Consider the following 25,414-nt stretch of genomic DNA (forward strand, 5'->3'; position numbering starts at 1 on the left):
GCAGGTGTATTATAGTGATGTGAATAAGTTTGGACACCCATGCTAAAGTTGCCTAAAAAGAGGAATAAAAAATCATCTTTTGGATATTGATCTTAATGCCTTAATTAGAAAAATGAGGAAAACTCCAACCTTTAAGGACACCAATTTTCTTTGTGAATGAATAATGTATCATAAATAAATAAATAAATGTTTTTCCTTAAAATACAGGGTGCATAAGTAAAGTCAGGACACCCCTATGTTAAATTCCCATAGAGTCAGGCAGATTTTTATTTTTAAAAGCCAGTTATTTCATGGATCCAGGATAATATGCATCCTGATAAAGTTCTTTGGAATTAAAATATCCCCACATCATCACATAAGATCATCTTTCAATGCAAATCAAACCAGCTATTAGGCTAACTGAAGTAAAACCATGCCAATCTCTAGGTGTGGTGAATGGTGTGTGATGATGTGGGGATATTTTAATTCCAAAGGCCATAATTCCATTTAATCACAAAGAAAATTCGTGTCCTTAAAGGTTGGAGTTTTCCACATTTTTCTAATTAAGGCATTAAGATCAATATCCAAAAGATGATTTTTTATTCCTCTTTTTAGGCAACTTTAGCATGGGTGTCCAAACTTATTCACATCACTGTATGTGATTGTAGACAGTTGTGTCAGTCCGAGACAGTGTCCGTCACAGATCTGGCTGGATTCTGGAAGGAATCCCGTAATGGAAAACGTATTCTTAGTTTTCAAGCTTGTTACCTGATTGACGTCGACTCTGCAGGTCAACTCTGACACGGCGCAGGTGGATCAGGAGGTTAGATCAATTCCTTGAATGGATGGCTAGCTACTGTACATTTCTCTGAAGTTGTTCAGTCTACTTTAACGATCAACCAAGGTCTTAGCGGCAGTTTAAAACTTAGGGGAAGCGTATGAATAATTTACAGAGTGTGCATTATCAGTGGTCCTAACTTTACCCGTGAGACGTCTGTGAGGTAAGTTTCATCCAGGTGTTAGTGCTTTCATACAGTACAGTATATAGCAATTAGCAGTTATTGTTCCTTTTAATTGTTTAAAAGGGAAATGAGCTGTAGCAACAATTGGGAATATATTAGATATGGCTAGAGATTGTTTTTAACAGCAATAGTAAAAGAATTGTATTTTTTTTTTTTTGTATCTGTTTTTCTATCTTAGTATGGGTTGTGATGTTGTAAATTTGTTTTCTTTTTGATTGGAATGAAGGAGATTTATCCTAAAACCTGAAAACACACATATACTGATCATCATTGTTGCATGTTGTTGTTGACTGTATACATTATTGAGTAACATTATAAAGTTGAAAGGTATTTTATACAAGCTGTCCATTATATAGGCACACTGTTAGACCTTACCAGGTTTTTTACAGTAAAATACTGGCAACACTGTTGCCAGTAATTTACTGTAAAAATGCACTAAAACTCAAGTTAACTAAAAAATAAAACTTATTAGTTTTAGTGCATTTTTACAACACTGTTGCCAGTAATTTACTGTAAAAATGCACTAAAACTCAAGTTAACTAAAAAATACAACTTATTAGTTTTAGTGCATTTTTACAACACTGTTGCCAGTCATTTACTGTAAAAATGCACTAAAACTCAAGTTAACTAAAAAATACAACTTATTAGTTTTAGTGCATTTTTACAACACTGTTGCCAGTAATTTACTGTAAAAATGCACTAAAACTCAAGTTAACTAAAAAATAAAACTTATTAGTTTTAGTGCATATTTACAGTAAATTACTGTTTTAGTGCATTTTTACAACACTGTTGCCAGTAATTTACTGTAAAAATGCACTAAAACTCAAGTTAACTAAAAAATACAACTTATTAGTTTTAGTGCATTTTTACAACACTGTTGCCAGTCATTTACTGTAAAAATGCACTAAAACTCAAGTTAACTAAAAAATACAACTTATTAGTTTTAGTGCATTTTTACAACACTGTTGCCAGTAATTTACTGTAAAAATGCACTAAAACTCAAGTTAACTAAAAAATAAAACTTATTAGTTTTAGTGCATATTTACAGTAAATTACTGTTTTAGTGCATTTTTACAACACTGTTGCCAGTAATTTACTGTAAAAATGCACTAAAACTCAAGTTAACTAAAAAATAAAACTTATTAGTTTTAGTGCATTTTTACAGTAAATTACATTTTTACAACACTGTTGCCAGTAATTTACTGTAAAAATGCACTAAAACTCAAGTTAACTAAAAAATACAACTTATTAGTTTTAGTGCATTTTTACAGTAAATTACTGTATTTTACTGTAAAAAACCTGGTAAGGTCTAACAGTGCATACTTGCATTGCATTAAGAGTCATATTTTGACACTATTCAGGACTCGCACTTAAGATTCTCACAGTATTGTAGTGTGAAGCAGTTTGATAAATGAATCACTCAGTTAGGCTAAATTTCTTCTCAGATGGGTTGTTTTAATTTGTGTGCGTCTGTGCAGTTTTGGTTTAGTTGTTTTGCTTTTGTTTTCTTTGTTAATTTTGCTTATCCAGAGTCCATGCCTTAGTAGAAGAACCACGCCTTTTGTCCCTAGGGTCCAGGTAACATCATCAGACTTCTCTCTCTCTCTTTCTCTGCTCAGTCTTTTCTTAATCTTTTCTTTCATTTCTGGCAGTCTTTCTCAATCCTTCATTACTCTCTCTGTGCGTTATTTGGAAAATGCACTGCAGGAAAACGGCAGCATTCCAAGTTTCTCCCCCTTGCTCTTTTGTTAAGTTTTTATCCCCCCCCCCCAAATATGTCATTTCCCTTGCAATTTATAACCACAATTCATAAGAGCTGTTTCATTATTGCAGTCTGATTTTTGCTTAATTAATTGAAAGGCCATCTAGCTGAGGCTTGAAATATTTTGTATAAATTACACACCTGTTTTAATAGTTTAAAGAGGCTCTCTCTTCAAATGTGGCATGATTTTGTAATTAGCGTTAAGTTAATAAATTAAGTCTCTTTAAAATTAAAAAAAGTCTTTTTCATTATATTTGAATCATATTTTAAAGACTTGTATGAAATGCATGTTGCTAGTTTAAATGTTTACAATAAAAATAAAAAAGAGTGAAGAGATACACTGTTCATTGCCACACTTTCAAGATAATATTGCATTTTCCAATGTAGATTTCTTTTTTTCTAAACTTCATAGATCAATAAACAAATTGTACCAAATGACTACAGTTTAGGCAAACACATATGACATGCTTTCTTCTGGGTAACAAATAAGTAGTAGTTTAAACCTGGCATGTTATGCACACAAGACATCATTGACAAAAAAACCTGCAGTGACATCTTAATGTGCCAAGTATTAAAAAAGGATACCGAAATATCGAATAGATTCCTCTTATCGATTCCTGTGGTTCAAAACCATTCAAGAGCAGGAAGACGCAAAATAAAACTCATTTCGGCACTTGGGTGCTGGACATATCCAAAGTGCACACACAAAATGTGACCTCTATTCTAATTGAGTGCTTGAAATACACACAAAATGTTGTCAAAATACTACCTTAAACACACACAGTCATTTATGTCTTAAGTGAACGTAAACCATTGAGAAAGAAAACACGTGTACGTTGGTATGTTGAATCTGTGCATTAAGTCGTAAAGTAACAGCAGCCTAATAAACCTGCTGCCGTCTGTCATTAATGTTAATCAATGATTGAAAGAAAAAGAAAATCATTCAACGATCTTGACTGAGTAAATTTTTCATGCACAAAAAGGTAAATATAAAGCAGAAAAGTGTGCTTTATAAGTACTAATAAATAGACAATATCCTAGTAATATGCAGTCTAATATGCATCTAGTTCAAAGTAAGAACTGAACCCTAAAATAAAGTGTTACTGTTTATGGTATTTCAGAATGTTTTTCAAAGACACACAGAAACAGAATAAATATGTTTAATATGTAAAAGTGTTTATGTGGGAATCAAAAAGAATCGGAATCGATAAGCAGAATGGGAATGGGAATTGGAATCGCTAAAACTATTCCTGATGCAGTCAACTAATAAAAACACAGACCTCGATACATCTGTGTAAGAATCAAATGGTACAATTTGTTTGGACTGAAGCCTCCCCCTGCTGTTTTTTGCAATGGAAGCTACCTGGATTGCCCTAGTCTGTATTGAGCACTTTCTGTTGCTTTGCAGCATGCATTAGTAATAGAATAGTAAGTTCTCTCTAAAGATGCAATATAGTGTTTCTTTTAGCTTTAGTGATCTGAAAGGGCAAATGCTTGGAAGTGAGATGATTAAGCGTGTTAATGGAGGACCAAAGTACTCAAAATTGTATAATTAAATTTGTCATTTGTCATTCGGGTGTTATTAAACGTGACAAAATACTACTTTACTATGCAAAATAAAAAATAAAAAAACAAAGGTGTAAGTTGATTACAGAATAAATTGTACAATTGGATATATGAAATATTACAAACAAATTCATTAGGAGCATTTCATTATTTGATTTAAAGGTAGGGTAGGCAATTTTTAGGCAAGTTAGCTTTGAAAGCATGAGATCCCACCCTCCGTTCAAAGTGCTCTCCAAAGCCACGCCTCCTTCAAAACACATAAAGAGATTTCAAAGCTTCATGAGACAAGAAACAGCGTTAAACTACCTCATTTCTCGCGCTTATAGCATTACAATACTGTAATAATGAGCATTAACAACTTAAAGAGCACTGACTTCTACCACCTGACTGCGGCAGATTCATTTCACCATTGATGACATTGCCATTGAAACGCATAAATGGACCGAATGCAATGATTGGACAAATATTGTATGGTTCTATGCCTTCTTCAGACTACATTTAGAGGACTTAACGTAGTGATTGCTATCGTGATGTGGAGACTTTCAACCAGCATAACATAAAAATATCTATAATTCTGGAACTAATTGCCTACACTGCCTTTAATAAATAATAAACAAATAATCACCTTTTAACTCATTATACTGATTATAAAATAATTAATACGTGTGACTTTTGATTTAATTGTTTATTCAAGTATAAGGACATTTAAGTTTAGATTTATTTAATTGCCAATTTCAGGAAAAATTCATAATTTTTGTTGAGATGACTCTGATTATTTAATTATTTATTTATTCACATTTTTGTCCGCCGTGTTTCGAAACCTTCCAGTTTTTGCCCTTCTTGGTTTTTAGGATAATTTACAATGTTGTATGCATGAATGAGAATTAATATTTAGTTTATTTCATTCCCAGATAGATGCAACTGAGACTTTCACAGCTGCTTCATTTTATTCTAGTTTGGGTTGGAATTATATAATCACACAAAGTTTAAAAAAAAAAGTTTTGTTTTATGTTAACTTTTCCTTTGCTTAGTCTCTTGTGTGGTATTTGATTTGATTTGGATTGCTGGGCTTTGAGAGTGTCTGTCAGTTTAAGTGACAAATTGTGACTACATTTGAGTCATCTGATTGGACGAGATTTGTGGTAGACACGCCCTCATCCCCTGGCCAGCCAATGAGGAATGGAATATTCCACAACCCAGACTAGCACACAAACAACTGTTCAAATCCTCTCGCATGTAGCCTAACATGCAAGATTTCAGAAATCATAGACAAGTAGTTCCCCTCTACTATTTTGGGTTAAATGCAGTTTAATATATATTGATAAGGCATACTGCAGATTCTTCCAGTCTCAGTTTGTAAAAAAAAAAAAAACGAGTGTTTTTCTGCTAGGCTCAAAACTAGGGTACAAAATAGCCTATTACTAATTCATTTTGATGTTTTTGAATGCAAAAACGAAGCGAACGTCAGACAACAATAGAATAAAATTTAAAAAGCCAGTTCATGACCCCTTGAAATGATATTTATGAGTATTTTGAGTTGTTTCCGCCATTATAAGGGAAAAAAATCCAGCAGGAGGGTTAACTCCACCATCTCCGGGAAAACCCCTTGGTCCTGAGCCACCACTGCAGGGGTCTCATTTACAGCAGGCCAAAATATATTACATTGGACGCAGCTGCCATGAGCCCCAGCAATCTTTTAATATTTTACAGTGATGGCTTGGACTAGATTGATCCTGGTTACTGTCGTCATGATGTACTCGATACGAGCGTGAGACAAACGTGCCGCCATTTTAGTGGAAGCCCAAACATCCCAGAGAAAGGTAACTTTCTGAAGGGGAGATAACACGCTCTTCTTGTAATTGAGCCTCAGCCCCAAGCGCCTTATGTGGGAAAGAACAACATCTTGATGTCAAACCACCATCTGCCAGGACTGGGCTAATCAGCCAGTCGTCTATATAATTGAGCACAAAAATGCCAGCCAGTGCTGCACCCACGTATGTTGTGAAGGTACGAGGGGATAGACGTTTAACCTCCTGAAACCTTTCAACGGCACTCTTCTCCCAGACAGAGAACACAAAATCTGTGTGTGTGCCCTCAAGTGATGGACTGTATCTGGACTTTTCGTAGCTTTCTTAGGCTATGTTTACACGGAAACGATTCTGAAGAGAAAACGCAAAAGTGGCGTTGCGTTATCACTAGAGCCAGACCGATATATCGGCAGACCGATATTATCGGCCGATATTAGGCATTTTCCAAACTATCGGTATCGGCAGTTATAATGGCCGATAAATGAATATTTCAAAAATAAAATAAAAACGGACGAAACACGCTTGAACCATGTCATGAGTGTTGGAGTTGTATAGTTTGTCCACCAGAGGGCGCTCTACACCGTTCCTGTTGGCAACACTCGTTGAGTTGGTCACGAGACATACATCGCTTGAATAACAATTAAAAGAACATCCCCATCAGTTCTCTTAACTCAAATAAGCATGACAAAATTTGTGACTATCATATCCAGTTTGAAATAAATAAATAAATAAAATATCAGCCGATATATCGGAATATCGGATTTTAAAACCCAAAAATGTTTGTATCGGTATCGGCCTTCAATATCCTTTATCGGTCGGGCTTTAGTTATCACTTTTTATTCTGCGTTTAGACGAGCGTTTTGGGTGGGAAATCCGTGTGCATATAGTGACGCAAAAGTGTACGAAATTCAATGTAGTATGCACTCCAGGCGGCTGGGAGTGCATACTACAACACCACCAAGTCCGCGCGCCTGCGTACAACCTTCACTGTCGAGCAGATTTTGCGTTTTTAACGTTTACACAGGAACGCGGCGGTGGGGCGTTTTTAAGATTTCCACTGGAGGGTGGTTTCACTTTTTTGCGTTTTTAGGCCTCAAAAACGTTGTCGCCGTGTAAACGAAAGGCACATCCGATCAAATATTTTTACGTGTTGACCCGCGAGCGTTCTCGTGTAAACAAGGCCTTACTCGCCATAATTTATTTCTTTTTTCAGGATGAACAACACCAAATGGGACATAGAACTTTAAATGGCAGTCTCTCACACACAGATCACTTGCTGAAGAACAGAAGATGATGCTATTGTGTGCCAGCTTACCTTTGTAGCTTCCACGGTGCACCGTCACTAGCTACGTCACGGCGCAATGCCAATCAGGATAATAATAATTATTATTACTATAATACAACGCTCGGTTGTATCAGTCCGTAACTTGGAATATATAATTGAGTTATGGCCAGTCTAATGGTGGTGGTTAGGTTTGTGTCTCTAGCGCCACCAGGTGTGTAGACAAGGTACTGCACAATTTTTTTAGACCGGTCTGGTTAAACTTGTTTTTTTTATTTTTTATAAATGGCTCTTGTTTTAACAAACTCATCCAATCCCTATATAACAAACTCATCTAACACTCACAACACAAAACCACTAAAACCTAAAACACAGACCACTCAAAAACAAGAGCCCTTTATAAAAAAAAAAAAAACACGTTTAACCAGACCGGTCTAAAAAAATTGTGCATTACCGTGTCTACACACCTGGTGGCGCTAGAGAAACAAACCTAACCACCACCATTAGACTGGCCATAACTCAATTAGTATATATTCCAAGTTTCGGACTGACACAACCGAGCGTTGGAGATATATGGACACTTAAGCTTCAGCCAATCAGATGCCATATTTTAATGAGGGTGGTTACTAATGAGGGTGAAACTCGTTTTTACCTCTCTAGCTACGTCGTGGCCAATCCAATCAGGACTACGCTGGAGTCATCATTCAACACAGCCCAAATTCCCTCAAAAGGCAAAAATCGCTTTTAATTCTTTCCCAATAGTTAGTGCAATACCGTATGTTTACTGTAAACAAAAGTTTTTACAAACTGAGATGCAAGTAAAAAAAGAAAAAAAAAGATTCTGTGATTAATGAAGCTGTATTCAACCTGGAATATTAAGAGCCCCCAGAAACATTGTGGTATCGAACTTTGTAATTCAGTTTTTAGAATTAGTTTGAATTTCGTATTTGTTTGTTTTTTTTTGTGGTGAATTTAGTTGATCATCAAAGTTGTTGAGAGGTAGTTAGCTTGATTTAGTTGGTGTGTGCTGGTGCTGTTCCTGCTCTGGGAAAGTTCTGCCAAGCATGTGACGCTTCTGGAACCTCTGGGGTCAGCTTCCGTCACACACCACCTAAGATAGTCCGTGTCTTCCCGCAGGTCAAGCTATGGTACGATAAAGTGGGACATCAACTCATTGTCACTATCTTGGGCGCCAAAGATCTCCCTTCACGAGAAGACGGGCGGCCGAGGAATCCCTACGTCAAAATCTACTTCCTCCCTGACAGAAGGTACCTGCACTTTACTTCAGAGCTTTTGTCCTTCAAAAGAATTTTGAATTTGTATTTTTAATTATATGATTATATATAATTACTCCATTTAATTTCAAAACTAAATGATGGCACACTTGGTTTTACTCACATTGACTAATTTTGTATTATTTGGGTCGGAATCAGTTATCAGTATCTATAATCAGCTTTCACATAAGCTGTGCCTTATATCATGGAAAAAAGTTTCTCAGATCATTCTCAATATATTAATCTAATTAAAAGTTGCATCTATTAATATAAGTTAATGGACTTCAGCGATATATAATAACGAGTTAATGTCGTTGTTTAATGCTTTTCGAAATCATAACTACAAATGCATTTCTAAATGATCAGTCTTTTTAGGTTGAATAATATCCAATATAAGAATATAGGGTGTTTTTAGGTCAAAATATACACTCTTAAAAGCTTTCGGAAGTAAAAAGCATTTTTCAAGCCTAAAAATTTAATTAAAATGTAAAAGTGTGAAAATGTGAAAATTGTATAACAAACAAAAACAAAACATGTTTGGCAAACCTATATTTTTATAATATCCGCCACATAGAAAATAATTAATAATTTTATTAAAACAGTGATATTGTGAAATATTATTAACATTTTAAAGAACTGTTTTCAATTCAAATAAATTTTAATGGTTTTCTTTATTTTTAGCAGTCACGACTTCAGTCTTCTTCATTATTTTGAATATATTAATACATTGATTTGCTGCTCAAGATGCATTTTATTATAAATTATAATGTTGAAAACAGTTGTAGTGCTTAATATTATTGTGGACTTTAACTGTGAGACTTTTTAAAGATTATTTAGTGAATAGGATATTCAAATTAAACAAAAAAAATATATTTAATTTTTATTTTTAGACACTACAGGTGAATAGGGTAACTTGCAGATATCACCATGAAACTTTCCCAGTTGATTACCTACATGAAAATGAGAAAAAAATATATTGCAAGTTTTCTGTAATTTAATGTTTAAATATGCAAATGAGGCATTATCTAATTAAATATGCACTCATTTGCATATATTTAAATCTGAGTACTGGATAAAGCCAGGTTCAAAATTATTTTTCATATTAGATGGATTATGGATATCTACTTTTGTTATCCTGTGAATCAGAATATACTTCAAATTGCCTTAAAAAATTATTTTTGCCATGTTTTTTGGGAATAAAATGTTATATAAATCAGGCTAGGAATAATATATTTACAAATCCCTCTGTAAATGTCTTCATAATATAACTAGGTACAAGACTGGAAAGTTTGGTGTATATCGGTGCTACTGAAGTGGATATTTCGGACTTGCCACTGACATTGTGCATTTATAGTTCAAATTAAATCCCCCCTTTTACTTTCACGATTGGTTGCTGATAAAAAGGAAATGACCATATTTGGTCATAACGGTGTGTGTGATAGCAATCGCTGAGCAGCAGGATGATTTATAACAACAACTTTTGAAGAATTTATGAGAAATCTACAGACGCAAACAGACAAAGTGTAGTAAAATAAAGACCTAAATGTGTATTTCGGACTTTTTTTCACCACAAGTCTGAAAGAAGACGTGTTATTGAAGACAAATATCCCAAAATTGACCAGTAAAAAAAACAAACAAACAATGCCTGCCGTGTCTCGCCTTAAACCCGTAAAGTCATGTTAGCAGCAGTAAAATATGAACTCGCCTGTTCTTCTCAGCGATAAAAGCAAGAGGAGAACGAAAACAGTGAAGAAATCTCTGGAACCCAAGTGGAACCAGACGTTCATGTACTCGCCAGTGCACAGGCGAGAGTTCAGGGAACGGATGCTGGAGATCACGCTATGGGACCAGGCCAGAGTCCGAGAGGAAGAAAGCGAGTTCCTGGGAGAGGTGAGAGAGGAACACCTTCCCACTGTATTTTGTTTAGTTATAAAAGATTTCACTCTGTATGATGCAAGAAAACAGTTGTGGCAGCAATATCAGACATCATAAGTCATCATAAATGTCTCTGTATTTCATACCTGTGCTGTGTGTAGATTCTGATAGAGCTGGAGACAGCGCTGTTGGATGATCAGCCTCATTGGTATAAGCTCCAAACACACGACGTGTCCTCCATGCCGCTGCCTAACCCCTCACCCTACATGCAGAGACGTCTCCTACACGGAGAGAGCCCAACGCGCAGGTTACAGAGTATGTACACACATCTACTGTTACAATAAACACAAACATACTCAATTAAAACTGCTTAATAATAGTAAACTGTGTACATGTGAATGTGCCCGCATAGTGTAAACAGCAAAAGATTTTGAATCACATATTTAAATCCAAGAACACTTTCAGATGTGTAAATCATTTTCATTTTATGTCAATCATTCGTCGTGTCATTTTGTTTCATTTACCGGTTGTTTAAATAAAATTTGAATTGCTCTGTATCACATAGACAAAAAATATTTAAAAAATATACTTAAAAAATATATTTACATTTTTTTTTTGTAATATACAAAAAATACAAAATGTATTTGTGAAAAAATACACAACACTGTAAAAAAATATATTTTCAAGATTTATTATCACAACATTTTTTCTTTTGTCAAATCAACTTAAATAATTTATTTAGTTGAGATAACTTATTATTTTGAGTTTCTGATGATTAAATTAAATCACTTTTTCCAGTTCCATCAACTTAAAATTTTACCTACTTTTTTAAGTTAAACCAACAATATTTTTCACAGTGAAGTTAGCAATCTCTATGCTCAGCGAGTCTGCATTTATTTGATCAAACAATAATATTGTGAAATATTATTACAAAGTTAAAATAACTGTTTACATATTTGCTTATTATTGCTGGGGAAACTATGATGCATTTTCCTTTAACCCTTGTGCTGCATTAGATTTTTAACACCGTTGAGTGCATTAAGGACCAAAAATGGCCACATATTAAACCTTGCCTAAAATATTATATATTATTATTATTTTCCACTTTTACCAAGTTAAATCTTTTAACCAGCATCAGTCCTCATCATAACTACCAAAAATGTATTCAATTTCAGGATTTTAACCCTTTAATTACCAGTTTTGTTTGCGAAACCATCGATTTGTATAAGAGGAAAAAACACAAAAATTCAATTATTTTCAATAAACTAAATGCAAAGAGAAAACTTTAGATTTGGATTATCACAGTCCCACTTTGCAAAAAAATCCCACTTAGCGCGTTAGAGACCAAAAATGGCCACCTATTAAACATTGCCTATTGCCTAAAATAAGGTGCATTTCCACCCATAGGGAATAAATATGTAGTGACGTCATCTGGTGGAATACACTATATAATGCAAATATAATGCTTTTGCTTCAAAATGAAAGGATGTTTGTGCAAAAATCATGTTTCATGTATTACTGACAGCCTCAGATTTAAACAACGTTTTAATGAGTTTCAATGGGCCATTTTTGGTCTTTATGGTGCTGAGTGTTACTATTTGATCTACACAGTGTGTGTTATACATATTTTGCAAAATGGGATCACATTTTTTACATGTATCCAAAAAGTCACAATTTTGCCAAATTTCATACCATTTGCATTAAAACAGCCAAAATGGTCAAAGAAATTAAACTGCAAAAGACCAAAAATGTCCCTAATGCAGCATAAGGGTTAAAATTGTATGTGTAGAAAGTTTGTTTTTGTTTTTGTTGATGTGTTTCTTGTTTTCATGTTTTGTTTCCTTCAAAAAAAAATTTTTTTTGAACACATTTCCAGTCAAGAGCCCGTATTTATACAACTCAGGTAACTTTGACCTGCTTGCTCCAGTTAGCATGTGATTGGCCAGCAATGTGATTACTGTCCTTTACACTGACCAAAGTGTGATCTCCCCTCAATTCCGCCTCATACTCTTCAGAAACCCCCACTATTCCACACAGCTTGCATGGAGTTAATGATCATCGCTGCTGCTACATGCCACCAATCCTCATTTTAAAGCTTATATCCCTTCGTAGGCCTGATCTTCACCATTAGAAACTATAAACCAGCCCAGTTAATAGCCGTTCCTGAGCAGATCTTTGTATGGACCGCTAACGCTTTTCCCAGTCTCTCACAAACCTTTCTGTGGTTGATGTTTGCTGTGTTGATGTTTCACCATTTAATTTCAAAACTAAATGATGGCACACTTGGTTTTACTCACATTGACTAATTTTGTATTATTTGGGTCGGAACCAAAGTTCTGTTATCAATTATCAGTATCTATAATCAGCTTTCACATAAGCTGTGCCTTATCATGGAAAAACGTTTCTCAGATCATCCTCAATATATTAATCTAATCAAAAGTTGCATCTATTAATATAAGTTAATGGACTTCAGCGATATATAATAACGAGTTAATGTCGTTGTTTAATGCTTTTCGAAATCATAACTACAAATGCATTTCTAAATGATCAGTCTTTTTAGGTTGAATAATATCCAATATAAGAATATAGGGTGTTTTTAGGTCAAAAATATACACTCTTAAAAGCTTTCGGAAGTAAAAAGCATTAATTAAAATGTAAAATGGTAAAACAAACAAAAACAAAACACGTTTGGCAAACCTATATTTTTATAATATCCGCCACATACAAAATAATTAATAATTTTATTATAAAATTCAATTTATGTTTAGTTCACAATTAATTCGAAATGTTAATATTTTTTTTATTATTATTATTATTTTAAAATATGTTAATATCATAATTTCAATATTGGTTTATCTCTGATGCTAGTTTAGTATGTGTGTTTGCTGTGCTGTGACCCTAACTAGATTACTTAACCACACGTGAACCGCCCTGTGGATTACAACAGACGGTCACGTTAAGAGGGTCTTTTCTTCATTATGTGATTTGTTCCTCCACCCTCTTTCTCGCAGGATCACAGAGAATCAGTGATGGCGAGTTCTCTGATTACGACTGTGAGGACGGGATCGGTGTTATCTCAGGTACAGCGAGTCACCTGTCTCTGCTCTACTTACTGTAGAAAACATCTCGTTACGTATAAAAACCTTCGTATAGAGACGTCTCGTTGGAGGAGTTTCCAAAGAATTGGGATCCCGCTAGGGAGACCAATTGCCTTCGAGTGAATTAAACTGAGCCAATGGATATTGGCATGCAGGACTTGCCAGGAGAAGGAAACGCATATTTGTGAAGGCCAGCCTTGTGCCAGTGCATCCGTGCCGAGGGAATAAAACAACTCCAACAGTGTCTCTGAAAAAGCCAAACCTGTGTGTACTTGTTGGAAACTCCTCCGACGAGATGTAAAAGTTCCCGAACGAAAGGGCACTGAAGACTTAAGCATCCTCGAAAGCATTTTATTTAGTACTAAATTCAGTGCTTTTGTATATCTCAAATTAATTAGATGTAAACACAAAACAAAGTTATACTGTAGTAGAGTTATCTTTACACTTCAATCACATTTTAGTGGAAAGTGGACACAACAGTGTGATTATATACCGAGATTGGTCAGTCCAGATATTGGAATTAAATCATATTTAGCAGGTGTGAATGCCAAAAGTCACATGAAATCCAAGTTTTAAGCTACATTTATATATGGTTTGTAATCCTATTCAAATATAATTGATAGATTTTCTGATATATGTGTCTTTCTCACTCCACGTAAAACGTAAACACTTCAGTTGTCGTTGCAGAAACAAGATTGCCTTGAGTTGTTGTCGGTGTGCTGGTCGTGTAGAAAATAAAATAATGGAGACATCGTCCAGTGATGACGTGTATTTACTTCTTCTACTGCATGGGATAAAGCCGCTGCTTCATTAGTCCAGCGCTGCAGTCAGATACACGTTGTCTTATTCTAAGACAGCATTGCAAACCCCCTCCATGTTGCTTTTGGGGTAGTCTTACCAATTCAACATCATTGCCGTGGAAACCAACCCAGATATTCTGGACAATGAAAGACGTTCCAATCGAATCCGACATAGTCTTATAAAAGTCTCTTATGCTCACCGAGGCTGCATAAATTTGATTTCAAATAGAGTAGAAACAGTAATATTGTTAGTAATATAGGGCTGTGCAAAAATGAATTGCGATTAATCGCATCCAAAATAAAAGTCTGTGTTTACATAATATATTTGTGTGTGCTGTATATAATTATTTTGTATATATAAATACCTATGCATGCATGTATATATTTAAGAATTATTTGCGCTTAAATTCTGTATATATATATATATATATATATAGACCATTTCACAAGATGTAAACAAGACTGGTCCTGTTTCAGTTTGTAACGGTTTTCTTTATTTCACATGTAAAGAAAACATCTTAATTATTTTGTTTAACTTTTTGATTCAGTTTTAAATGTTCTGTTGGTTTTTTTTCCCAGCTTTTTTGTAGTGTTAAAAAACTGAAACAGGAAGTGCTTCTGGACCAGTGTTGTTTACATCTTGTGAAATGGTCTATACATAATCTATATTATATAAATATAAATATTTTATATATGAATAACACATTTTCTTAAATATATACATGCATTTGTGTGTATTTATATATATATAAAAAACAATTATATACAGCACACACAAATATATTATGTAAACACAGACTTTTATTTTGGGTGCGATTAATCGCAATTCATTTTTGCACAGCCCTAATTGTGAAATATTATTACAATTTAAAATAACTGTTTTCTATTTGAATATACGTTTTTTCAAGCAATTTTTCAGCATCATAACTGCTCTCTTCAGTGTCACATGATCCTTTAGAAATCATTCTAATATTTGATTTTCTGCTCCAGAAATGTTCTTGTTATAATCAATGTTGAAAACATTTTTTCAAAAAAAGCATCATTTATTTTAAATAGACATTTCTGTAACATTAAATAAATGAAACTGCAGAAGGATGTCTGTTGTCTCTGGAATGATCTTTTTGATGTCTGATTGCACGTGGGCTACCCAGGCCTTTGTGTGTGTTCACACATGCTGATAAACAAATCAAATTAAAGGATATTGTCAGAGAGAAGATTACTGTGAACTTTAGCACAAGGAAAATCCTCAACGTCATTTCACTCTGACATTGTGACAGGACTTTTAATGGTTGTGTGTTCACTTCTTAAGGCGTCACATTATCATGTGCATGAAGTGCCAAAATCCCATTGTATTAGATAATATTAAGAATAAGTTGAGTTGTTAAATGTCTGTTGTGTTGTGTTTGCCTCAGATTACCGGCACAATGGCAGGGATTTCCAGAGCTCCACTCTGTCTGTACCTGAGCAGGTCATGTCATCCAATCACTGTTCACGATCAGACATGATGCGCACACGTTCACGCTCACCCAGCGTTCCTCCCCCACAAAGGTAATCTACGATAGAAAACACAAATTCGTGATTTATGTGTGAAGGGTCATATCGTTTGGAATATTTTTGGAATTATTTGGATGCTAACTATCAGAAGATGCCTTCTGTCGTCTGATGGATACTTTATTATAAGTAAAAGGCCTTTTCGGATAATTGTACTTAACTTTTTGTATTCAACAGAACGATAAAATATTGTTATCAATGAATTGTTGTATATAATAAATTGTAACAAATTATTATAATTAGTAATATCAATTAATAATAAATGGGTTACATAGCAATATTTTATGTTGGGCGTGTAATCATTTGTTTTTGAAAATTGTTTTATATTTCAAACATTTGCCCAGAAGTTTTTTTGTTTTTTTTAAAAAATTATTTAAAAATGTTTTATTTGGATATATATTTTGAAATGTTAAAAAGAAATAGTCTTTTCCATACAGTATAAACTATTAATTGATTGAATTAACAGAAAAGGAACTATATTGTGATATATTGTTATACGTGATGACTTATATTTTGATTAGGGCTGTCAAATGATTAATCGCATCCAAAATAAAAGTTTGTGTTTACTTAATACATGTGGGTGCACTGTGTATAATTATTTTATATATATATAAATACACACACACACACATGCTTGTATATATTTAAGAAATATTTTCATGTATATAGATGTATAAATATAAATATTTTATATATAAATATTTTTTTTTTCTTAAAATATAAATGCATGTGTGTGTGTATTTATATATATAGAAAATAATTATACACAGTGCACCCACATATGTTATGTAAACACAAACTTTCATTTTGGATGTGATTAATCGTGATTAATCATTTGACAGCCCAAATTGTGATATGAGATTTTGGTCATATCGCCCAGCCCTGACATAATTATTAGCAGTTATAGAGTAACAACATCTGTACTGTTAGTAATATCCTATTGTTTTACACTACAAGAATTTCACCTTACATTTTTGGCCATGTTAATGTTAGCAACTGCACCAAATTACATACTTTTATTCATCTGAGTAAATGTATCATTCATTTTAAAAATTTATCTGAATAAATAAATGGTCCTACATCATAGGATATGAGCCATAAATACCTGATGTATCAATTATGAGACAAAACATAAAACACATATGCAAATTTAATTTTTATTTTTTAAAGAACAAGATTGTCTTAAGGGTCAATAAACTGTTCTATTTAAAACTTGTTTATAAAACGTAAATAAAATAATACAGTAAAATAACACATTAAATATGGCACTTCTGTTCCTGGTGCTCTCCTTTTCTTTCCCCTCTTTCAGTCGAAGTTTAGACCATGGTGTGAGAGGAGCACCATCTCTTTACGGCCCCCGACAACACCTGTCCGAAGACAGATACTCACCAGACAGGTATGTGTCACATGACACGCAAGAGAGAGCGCTTGTGTTTATTGTGCCCTTAAAAAGTTGCTTGTGTCTTAGATTCCCACAAATGGGAATGTTGCCATATACCGTCCTTCATCTTTTCAGTTAACGTGATTATGCAAATTCAGTGTGACAAATATGATGTGCCAGCAGCACATAGAGAACCGTAGGAAGGTTTAGTTCGTTTTGAGAAAGCAGGGAAAAAAAAATCTGTTCCTCCTCATTTCTCTTTGACATCACTTTTTTTTAATCCGTCAATCTCTGCCTCTCTCGCTTTTATCTTTCCATCGCTCCATATTCAATAGCTCCATTCAGCCATATTTCTGTTCTTTGATCCCTGTGGTTGCAGCCAGTATCTTACCCTCCCTCCTCGAGCCAGACACAGACAGCCAACCATCGACCCCGCTATCCAGGACCCCAGGTATTCTGTGACCCCACGCGCCCCCCTCCCCCTTCTGTCCAATCACAGCACTCCTCTCACTTTCACCCACCCCCTGCTGCTAGCTGATTGACAGATGACAACTTGCCCACACATGGCACTGTATAAGAAACACGAGGCTGTTCTTTCACTTTAATAAGTCATAATAAGTATGTAATTAATTCACTCATGCATTATAGATCTCATCTTCGGATGATATGAGTCATGTTTTTACATTTATTACTAACACTGTCACAGTCTTGACTACCTTAAAAGAACGTTCAGGTTTCAATACAATGAAAGACCTAAATAGATCAACGTGATCCGTGAAGATCTGTCCATTACCATTGAAACTATTTTGACTTGCCCTTATTCTGTAAAAACGAACAAAAAGTAGTAATGCACCATTATACGAAATGCTGATTTTACTATTTTACCACAGAGGTCCCCAGTGAACTCTTAAAATGTGTAATGCGTCTACATGAATAAATGCCTGGTAATCAATAATTTCCATCAATTGATCATCATTACTACTCCCATGAATAGTAACAAAAAATGTAAAAAAAACAATTCTCTATTATGTGATTCAGTTTACCGCCTAACTTCCATGGTCACAATAGCGTGATGGAAAGCCTAAAGAATACTTCAGTTTTGAGATAAACTGCGCTTAGTACTGCCGATCACACGGCCTTTCAAAGTATACTCCATTTGATAGCATGTACAGACACCTAGAAAGTTTCATCTTCGTTCAATTTCTGTGCTGTTTCTTGAACGTCATCCACGGATGACTATATTTGTGCACCGTACACATACACGTAAAACCCAAAATATACTTTAGCCAATCACATACTGTTTTGGAAATTAAGTGCAGTCTATAATGCGCCTTGAAAAGCTAATCGGCCTTTTGGTATTTTTGACGCGCATAAAAAGGCCCACGCTGTTTAATGAATTCACCCCAGAAAAATAAATAAAAGAACAGTAGTTGTTTCCATTACCCTTCAATTTGCGCAAATTGAAATTGCGAAACGAAAATACGCTCAATGGAAACACGTCAATTTCGACTCCCGTTTATCGCAAAAAAGTTTTTACGCTCGCATGACGAGGTTTTTCAGGCAATTCGAAAAAAGGATTTTTTCGCAAAACTGAAATGGAAACGGGTTTTGCGCATTTACAGTCACCCGACTTAGAAGACGGAGTGTGTTTTAGGTCCGCGTCCGCAAATAATAATAATAATTATATTTTTTAATTATATAATAATAATTATTATTAGCAAAAGTTTTGCGCAAATCTGTAATGGAAACGCGCCTAGTGTTGTGCATTTGGTACTTGCTAGCTTGTGATAGTAATGCATGCAAGCAGTCGTACTTTCACATTAATTCACACCACCAGAAAAGCACTACATTTTCACTTCTGCGGGTTTAGTAAATCTTTGTTTCGATAGCTTAGATAGTTGTCTTGACTTGATTTCTGCTTTTGTGCTTTGGGTGATCTTCACCTGGGTAGGGTTGCACCAGCCGTTCGTAAGTTCTTTCTTAAATTGTAACGTAAAGTCCACACTGGAGGCTTAGGCCGTGTGTCCACCAAAGCGTTTTTAGTCCGCTGAAAACGCTAGACGCTCTGCTGAAGACGCCGTGCTTTGGGCGCTTGAGAGCGTTTTGGCAGCGCAGCGTTTTTTCCATCGAGACGTTTCGTTGCTACGATACAGAATATCCGCAGCAGTTTGAATGTTTTGACAGTTGGTCGGTGTGGTATTAGTCCCGCCCCTCCTCCACTGTGATTGGACGGCTGTGATGAGCGCTGCGTTTTATCCAAAGTTGAACATTTTTCAACTCCCAGCGACCAGTAAAAACGCAGGGCGCTTCAGCGTGAAAAAAACGCTCAGAGCCTCGGTACGCTCATGGCGTTTAAAAAACGCGGCACTCCCATTGAAAACAATTAAAAACATACGCCAGGCGCGTGAAAAAACGCTTTGGTGGACACACGGCCTTAGTTAACAACTAGCTAGTTTGTAACTAACTCTGTACTTTATTCCGTTGCACCATTTGTTCGTAAATTAGAACGTAGCTAGTAGGTCGTAAACTCTCGCATAATATGACGTTTAGCCTCGATGAACCAATAGCAGCCTTCACATGCTTGAGCAGAAGTTGTGTTGAAATGCCGTGAATTTCAGTTTATCCTTTATTCTAACTTCTTTTGCGGTAAAAATAAGATCCATTTCATTTGATACTTAATCATGAATAACATAAGTTTTTATATATATATATATATATATATATATATATATATATTAAATAACATTCAGTTTGAGAATTGTATTGAAATTAAATGTACTGATACAAAAAACAAGAAATTACGTTCTTCCGTAAATATTTAGTTGGAAACTAACACTTGCATTTAAACTAAGTTTAATGATGCAACATAAAAATATTAAGTAGTGCGTAAGTTGTAACTTAGGCCCCGTCCACACTACTGCGTTTTCGTTTAAAAACGGAGACATTTTGCTAAATTTGCACCGCGAAGAAAAAAAAACGAAGAAGTTAACGCAGAAGTTAAGAAACGAAACGAAGAAGTTAAGAAACACTGCAGCTCCGTTTTAAACCTCCGGAGGGCGTTTTAGTGAAGACGGAGCAAAACGGATGAGTTTAGAAACGCTGACGCAGAGTCTCACGCTCGGCTCTATGATTGGGTGTCATAAGTCATGACGTGTCCTTCCCTGATTCGTCAGCCACTGTTTACACCGCATGCCCAGTGTTGGTGAATGGTCACGTGACCCCCGTTTTCAGTCGTTTTAATGTGGACGGAGATCAATTCTAATACGCAGATAAGACGCTGGTGTGGACGGAGATCGTATTCGTTTTAATTCTCCATTTCTAAACGAAAACGCGGTAGTGTGGACGTGCCCATTCACGTCAAAAGTAGACACAGCTGGTGCAACCAGCCCCTGATCCCTTCTTCCAGAGTAGAGATGCCTAGAAAAGTGTCCCACCCACCTCTCACCACCCAACTTGTCCCACCTGTCTCTAACTACTGCACTTTCACTTTCTGTTCTGACTCGTAGCATGTGCCCTCTCTATCGGGAAGACGCGGTCAGGTTACTGCGCTCCACTAGGATGGCCCGTGCATACTCAGAAGGGTACAATAGCGTGGACAGGTAGTAAACCACAGCGGTTCTCATGATGCCGTGGGTAGTAGTTTGGGCTAGAATAGCTAGTGCCTCCTTTCAAAATGTTTCATGTTTATGTCCCCAGATTTACGAAGGAAACTTTCCAATGGGCGGAAAAGGAGACAATAACGTCAAATGGGCCATTTTCTTACAGAAATGTGGTAAATGTTTGAAAAACAGTGGCAAGTTTAAAGCGTCAGTCCTCTGCCCATTGAGAAAGCTTTGTGCCGTCGTCATCATAAAGTCATTATGGCTCCTCTCAGGAGGATAAACATAGATAAACAGTGACTTTGCAGACCATGCTACTAAGTACGCCAGTAATCTTAGAAGAATTTTTGTGAAATGTGCATGTATGTCTCTGTAGCAGCTCCCACTCCACCATTCCCACTGTGGCGTGATGAAATGCATCTTCAGCGCTGCTCACTGGATGGCTTGTGTTGTTTTGATGACTGAGCACTAGCTCTTTCGGTCCCAAGCCAACTAGCGTACCCTATGACAGAACTGCCAGTCAGAAAACTGCAAGCTTCAGTGAATGTTCACCATGTTATTTATAAATATATTATTTAACCCTCAGAAATATAGGATTGCATCTATTCAGGATGTGTAGTAGAGACTCAGATGTTATGGAGTAGACCTTGCCAGCTTTGGTGTACGGAAGCCCTAAGGTGTGATACGATTCACATAAAATGTTTGCGCCATTCACATTTTGAGTAGTCAGTAGTCAATTTGATTCGATTTCGATTCCGATTCGATTCAATATTGATTATTTTGGATATCAGTTGCAATAAATGGCAAATTTTCTCAAGGAAATCAAATCTCTTAACTAATGCTGTAAACTATGGGAGTCTAGCTTCATTAGCCTAATGTGAAGGTAATAATGAACTGTTTTGTAGCTATACAAACACTTAAATTTCACTTTATAATAAGAAGATTATATGAAATATAAACATTTTAATGGTGGCTGTCATAAAAAACTTGCCAGATTTATTCAAATATGCATTAAATATTGAAGAACATTAAGATTATAATGCATATGTAATATGGTGTATATATTTAGCAAAATGCTCCTCTCTAGAGTTATTTTCTCTAGCTGACTAACGAGTTTATGTGGGTTTTCTGAGGTAAATATGACGATGACATTGATTATAAGCTGTTTAACTGACGTCTTTCCACGGTTGAAACGCTGATTGAGCGAATCAATGTGACATGATCCGGATTTGGATAAGTTGTTCTCTATCTTTAACACACTTTCAGACGCTCATTCATGTTTATTTGGCGCTGTGACTGGTATTATTAAGCCGGAAGAGAGATCAGCGCTGCTGCTTCTCCAGAGCGATCTCACGCCACAGCGCCAAAACGTTATTTATGTTTTTGAATTTCTAAAGAAAGTGGACGTAATTTGAAATTTGAGACTTTGTTTCATATCAATAGTAACAAAGGACAAAGATTATTGCGATTTTTTTTTTTTGGATGCACGCAGCCGCGATACAACGATCCATTCATTCAAAAGAAACAGGATGACTAATCGATTCTTGAGATTTAAGAATCGATATCGGTTCGTAAAAATGAGAATGGATTAATATCGAGAAATCAATATTTATTACCCAGCCCTAATAATTTTGACGGCAAAAAAAGTCAAAAGTGTTGTGATGTGTGAAACAGTTCACAAAAAAGTCACTTTCAAACCAAGCAGCTTACTGTTGTTCAACGAGAATAGATCACATGACCAACTTTAACCCATTTCGGAATCTGTTTCTTTGAAATCTTAGATTTCCTCAGAGAATTTGTGTAGACTTTGTGTGGTATGAATAAACTTGATAAAAGGTATACCTTGAATGCAATGGGAGTCATTTTGGGTAAACGTGTCTACCAAATGCATAAAAGTAAATGAGATTTTGTTTTGTCATTTATCAAATGACAAAAATTTACGTAAATGGGTTTTGTCATTCAATTACGAATTTGAATAATTATTCCATTATCCTACAAAAATCGTGAGTGATGTGTAATAATGATAATAATTATCGTGAGAAAATGTGAATCTATAGCACTTTATGGCTGCATTGGAGTTCTTCTTGGCATGTTTGGCACATAGGATCTGATTATGTGTTATTTTGTGTTCAGGAGGATGAGGAGAGATAGACAAATGTCTACCTACAGTGATTCTTTTGATTCACCTGAGAGGTAAAACCCAGATACCTAAGTTGAGACATGCATTATAATAGCATCCATAATAGTACTCAAGTGGACTATTTTACTATAGAGACATAACTTTCACCCCTTGCCCGAATTCAGCTGTTGCTCATTCTAATCATACTTTCCTTTCTTCATTTCAATCTATCGTTCCTCATCCTCCATTTAAAGATATTACAATGGGCCCAATCATGTATCTACTCCATGGCCCAATCATGTCATGAATGGAACCAGTGGGGACTACAGGTAAGACTTCTGTAGAGATAAACACCCACAATACATCACAAACTCTTTCTTTTTTACTCATCAGTTATTAACTGCTAGAAACCGATGTCCAATTTATGTTCCCGCTGAAATGGATTTGAGACTCCTGTTTATTTTATTTTATTTATCTTCTCAAGCACTGACCTTTTATACATTTTCAAGCAAATAAAAACTGAATATCATGTACTAAGTGTGGCACTAACACACTGAGGTTGGTTTATTCAGTAGGACATGCCCCAGGATAGAAATTGAGCCATCTACAGATACAGAAAGGTATTATTACAATAGTTTCAGTAGATTTTTTCAGTGCAGACCTTAGTTTAGTTATCCTGTTACCTCTACGTTTTTACACCATTTTTAAACATCATGGGAAGCTTTAGCACAGTGAAAAACAAATCACACATTGCTTAAATGATTAGAAGATTTAGCAATAGCACAACTAAATACATTTTTTAAATATATATTAGTATGGTACCTAGTTTTAGAAACGTAATGAAGTTCATTTAGTTTTAGTTAGTTTGTTTTGAAGTAGAAAGCGATTCTCACTTTGAACAGTATACTATGCTATACGTTATCTATAAACTCTTATGAAAAAGAAGGACATTTTAGCATACTTGAAGTATGAAGTGAATGTAATGTTTTTACATCACTTAATTGCATGTTAAGTGCAATTAAATTAAAATGTATTTGTTTAGATTTATATTATTTGTAATTGGCTGAATTGAATTTGTTTTGCACAATAAAAGGTTATTGAAACATAATGATTTAAAATAAAACGTACATTTTTGACCTTATTTTGAAATGCTCTTTTACTTAAGTCTCCTTAAGTGTGTTATGTACTGTACACTTAAAGCTACATCGAATAAAAAAAATGTATACCTTAAAATAATGTTTCCAAAATCGTTTCAGTGGTTCATTAACTTCTGGATTCGCTTTGCGGTCCTATATCTGCCTCAACACGCTATGTAAGTTTGCCAGACCGGGTCGCGTTTCTGTAGTTGAAATGAGAAATAAGAAAACTACAAATCTGACTAGCATTACAATTAGAGCCAGACCGATATTATCGGCCAATATTATGCACTTTCCAAACTATCGGTATCGGCAGTTATAATGGCCGATAAATGAACATTTCAACAATAAAATAAAAACGGACGAAACACGCTTGAACCATGTCATGAGTGTTGGAGTTGTATAGTTTGTCCACCAGAGGGCGCTCTACACCATCCCTGTTGGCAACACTCGTTGAGTTGGTCATGATACATACATCATCGCTTGAATAACAATTAAAAGATCATCCCCATCAGTTCTCTTAACTCAAATAAGCAGGACAAAATTTGTGACTATTATGTGCAGTTTTGCTGCTGTTAAATAAGCCGAGAGTGAAGCGGAATTAGCTAGTAATAATTACGTTACGTTGTTACAGTGTAGTCGACTGACTGTCCTTTTAACTTTTGACAACGTGACTGAAGTATTTCTTTAATAGCGCGTGACAGTTATAGCAATGAGACGTATCATCTCTCCTTGGCCTGTTATATTGAAAATGTATGTTTTACAATTTGCAGTATGACGTTATCCATTGCTAAATTGTGGACTAGCTAACCACAAAGCTATCAACTATTCTGTGCGTCAATAAAAGAAACAAGTTTATTTTTAAAATGCTTTATATTATTTTAGTTAAAACTCATAAATAACGACAAATAACTAATGTTAGGGAAATCTGTTCATGTTTTATTGCGCGTTTCTGAAATAAAAAAAGAAATATCGGCCGATATATCGGAATATCGGAACAAATATTTGTATCGGTATCGGCCTTCAAAATACTTTATCGGTCAGGCTCTAGTAGTTACAATAGTATTTTTTTTCGTTTTTCTTTGTTTCTGATCTCACAATACATCATACTTTATCTTGTCTGTGGACATCGTTCATTCCAGAGCCGGTGCTGGATAAAAAG

The 25,414-nt window shown here is 35.1% G+C and overlaps 1 protein-coding gene across 9 annotated transcripts in view; it reads left to right on the forward strand.

Moving 5' to 3' along the window:
* rims2b (regulating synaptic membrane exocytosis 2b) overlaps positions 1–25,414 on the forward strand; it is a 123,241-nt gene that overhangs the window by 65,174 nt on the left and 32,653 nt on the right. For 4 of the 9 annotated variants that reach the window (XM_089122560.1, XM_089122561.1, XM_089122562.1 and 1 more), the window contains 6 exons: positions 8,557–8,687; positions 10,412–10,583; positions 10,730–10,883; positions 13,580–13,648; positions 15,879–16,014; positions 17,327–17,413. In XM_089122560.1, coding sequence (XP_088978686.1) covers positions 8,557–8,687; positions 10,412–10,583; positions 10,730–10,883; positions 13,580–13,648; positions 15,879–16,014; positions 17,327–17,413 — 749 coding nt within the window. Of the gene's footprint in view, positions 1–2,531; positions 2,580–8,556; positions 8,688–10,411; positions 10,584–10,729; positions 10,884–12,444; positions 12,472–13,579; positions 13,649–15,878; positions 16,015–17,326; positions 17,414–17,777; positions 17,850–20,904; positions 20,998–23,130; positions 23,191–23,370; positions 23,446–25,414 lie in introns of all 9 variants that reach the window. The other 5 variants (XM_089122564.1, XM_089122556.1, XM_089122558.1 and 2 more) reach the window with 5 other exon arrangements.

This window comes from Pimephales promelas, chromosome 18, assembly GCF_988280905.1.
Source record: "Pimephales promelas chromosome 18, fPimPro1.hap1.1, whole genome shotgun sequence".
In the NCBI taxonomy this organism is placed as follows: Eukaryota; Metazoa; Chordata; class Actinopteri; order Cypriniformes; family Leuciscidae; genus Pimephales; species Pimephales promelas.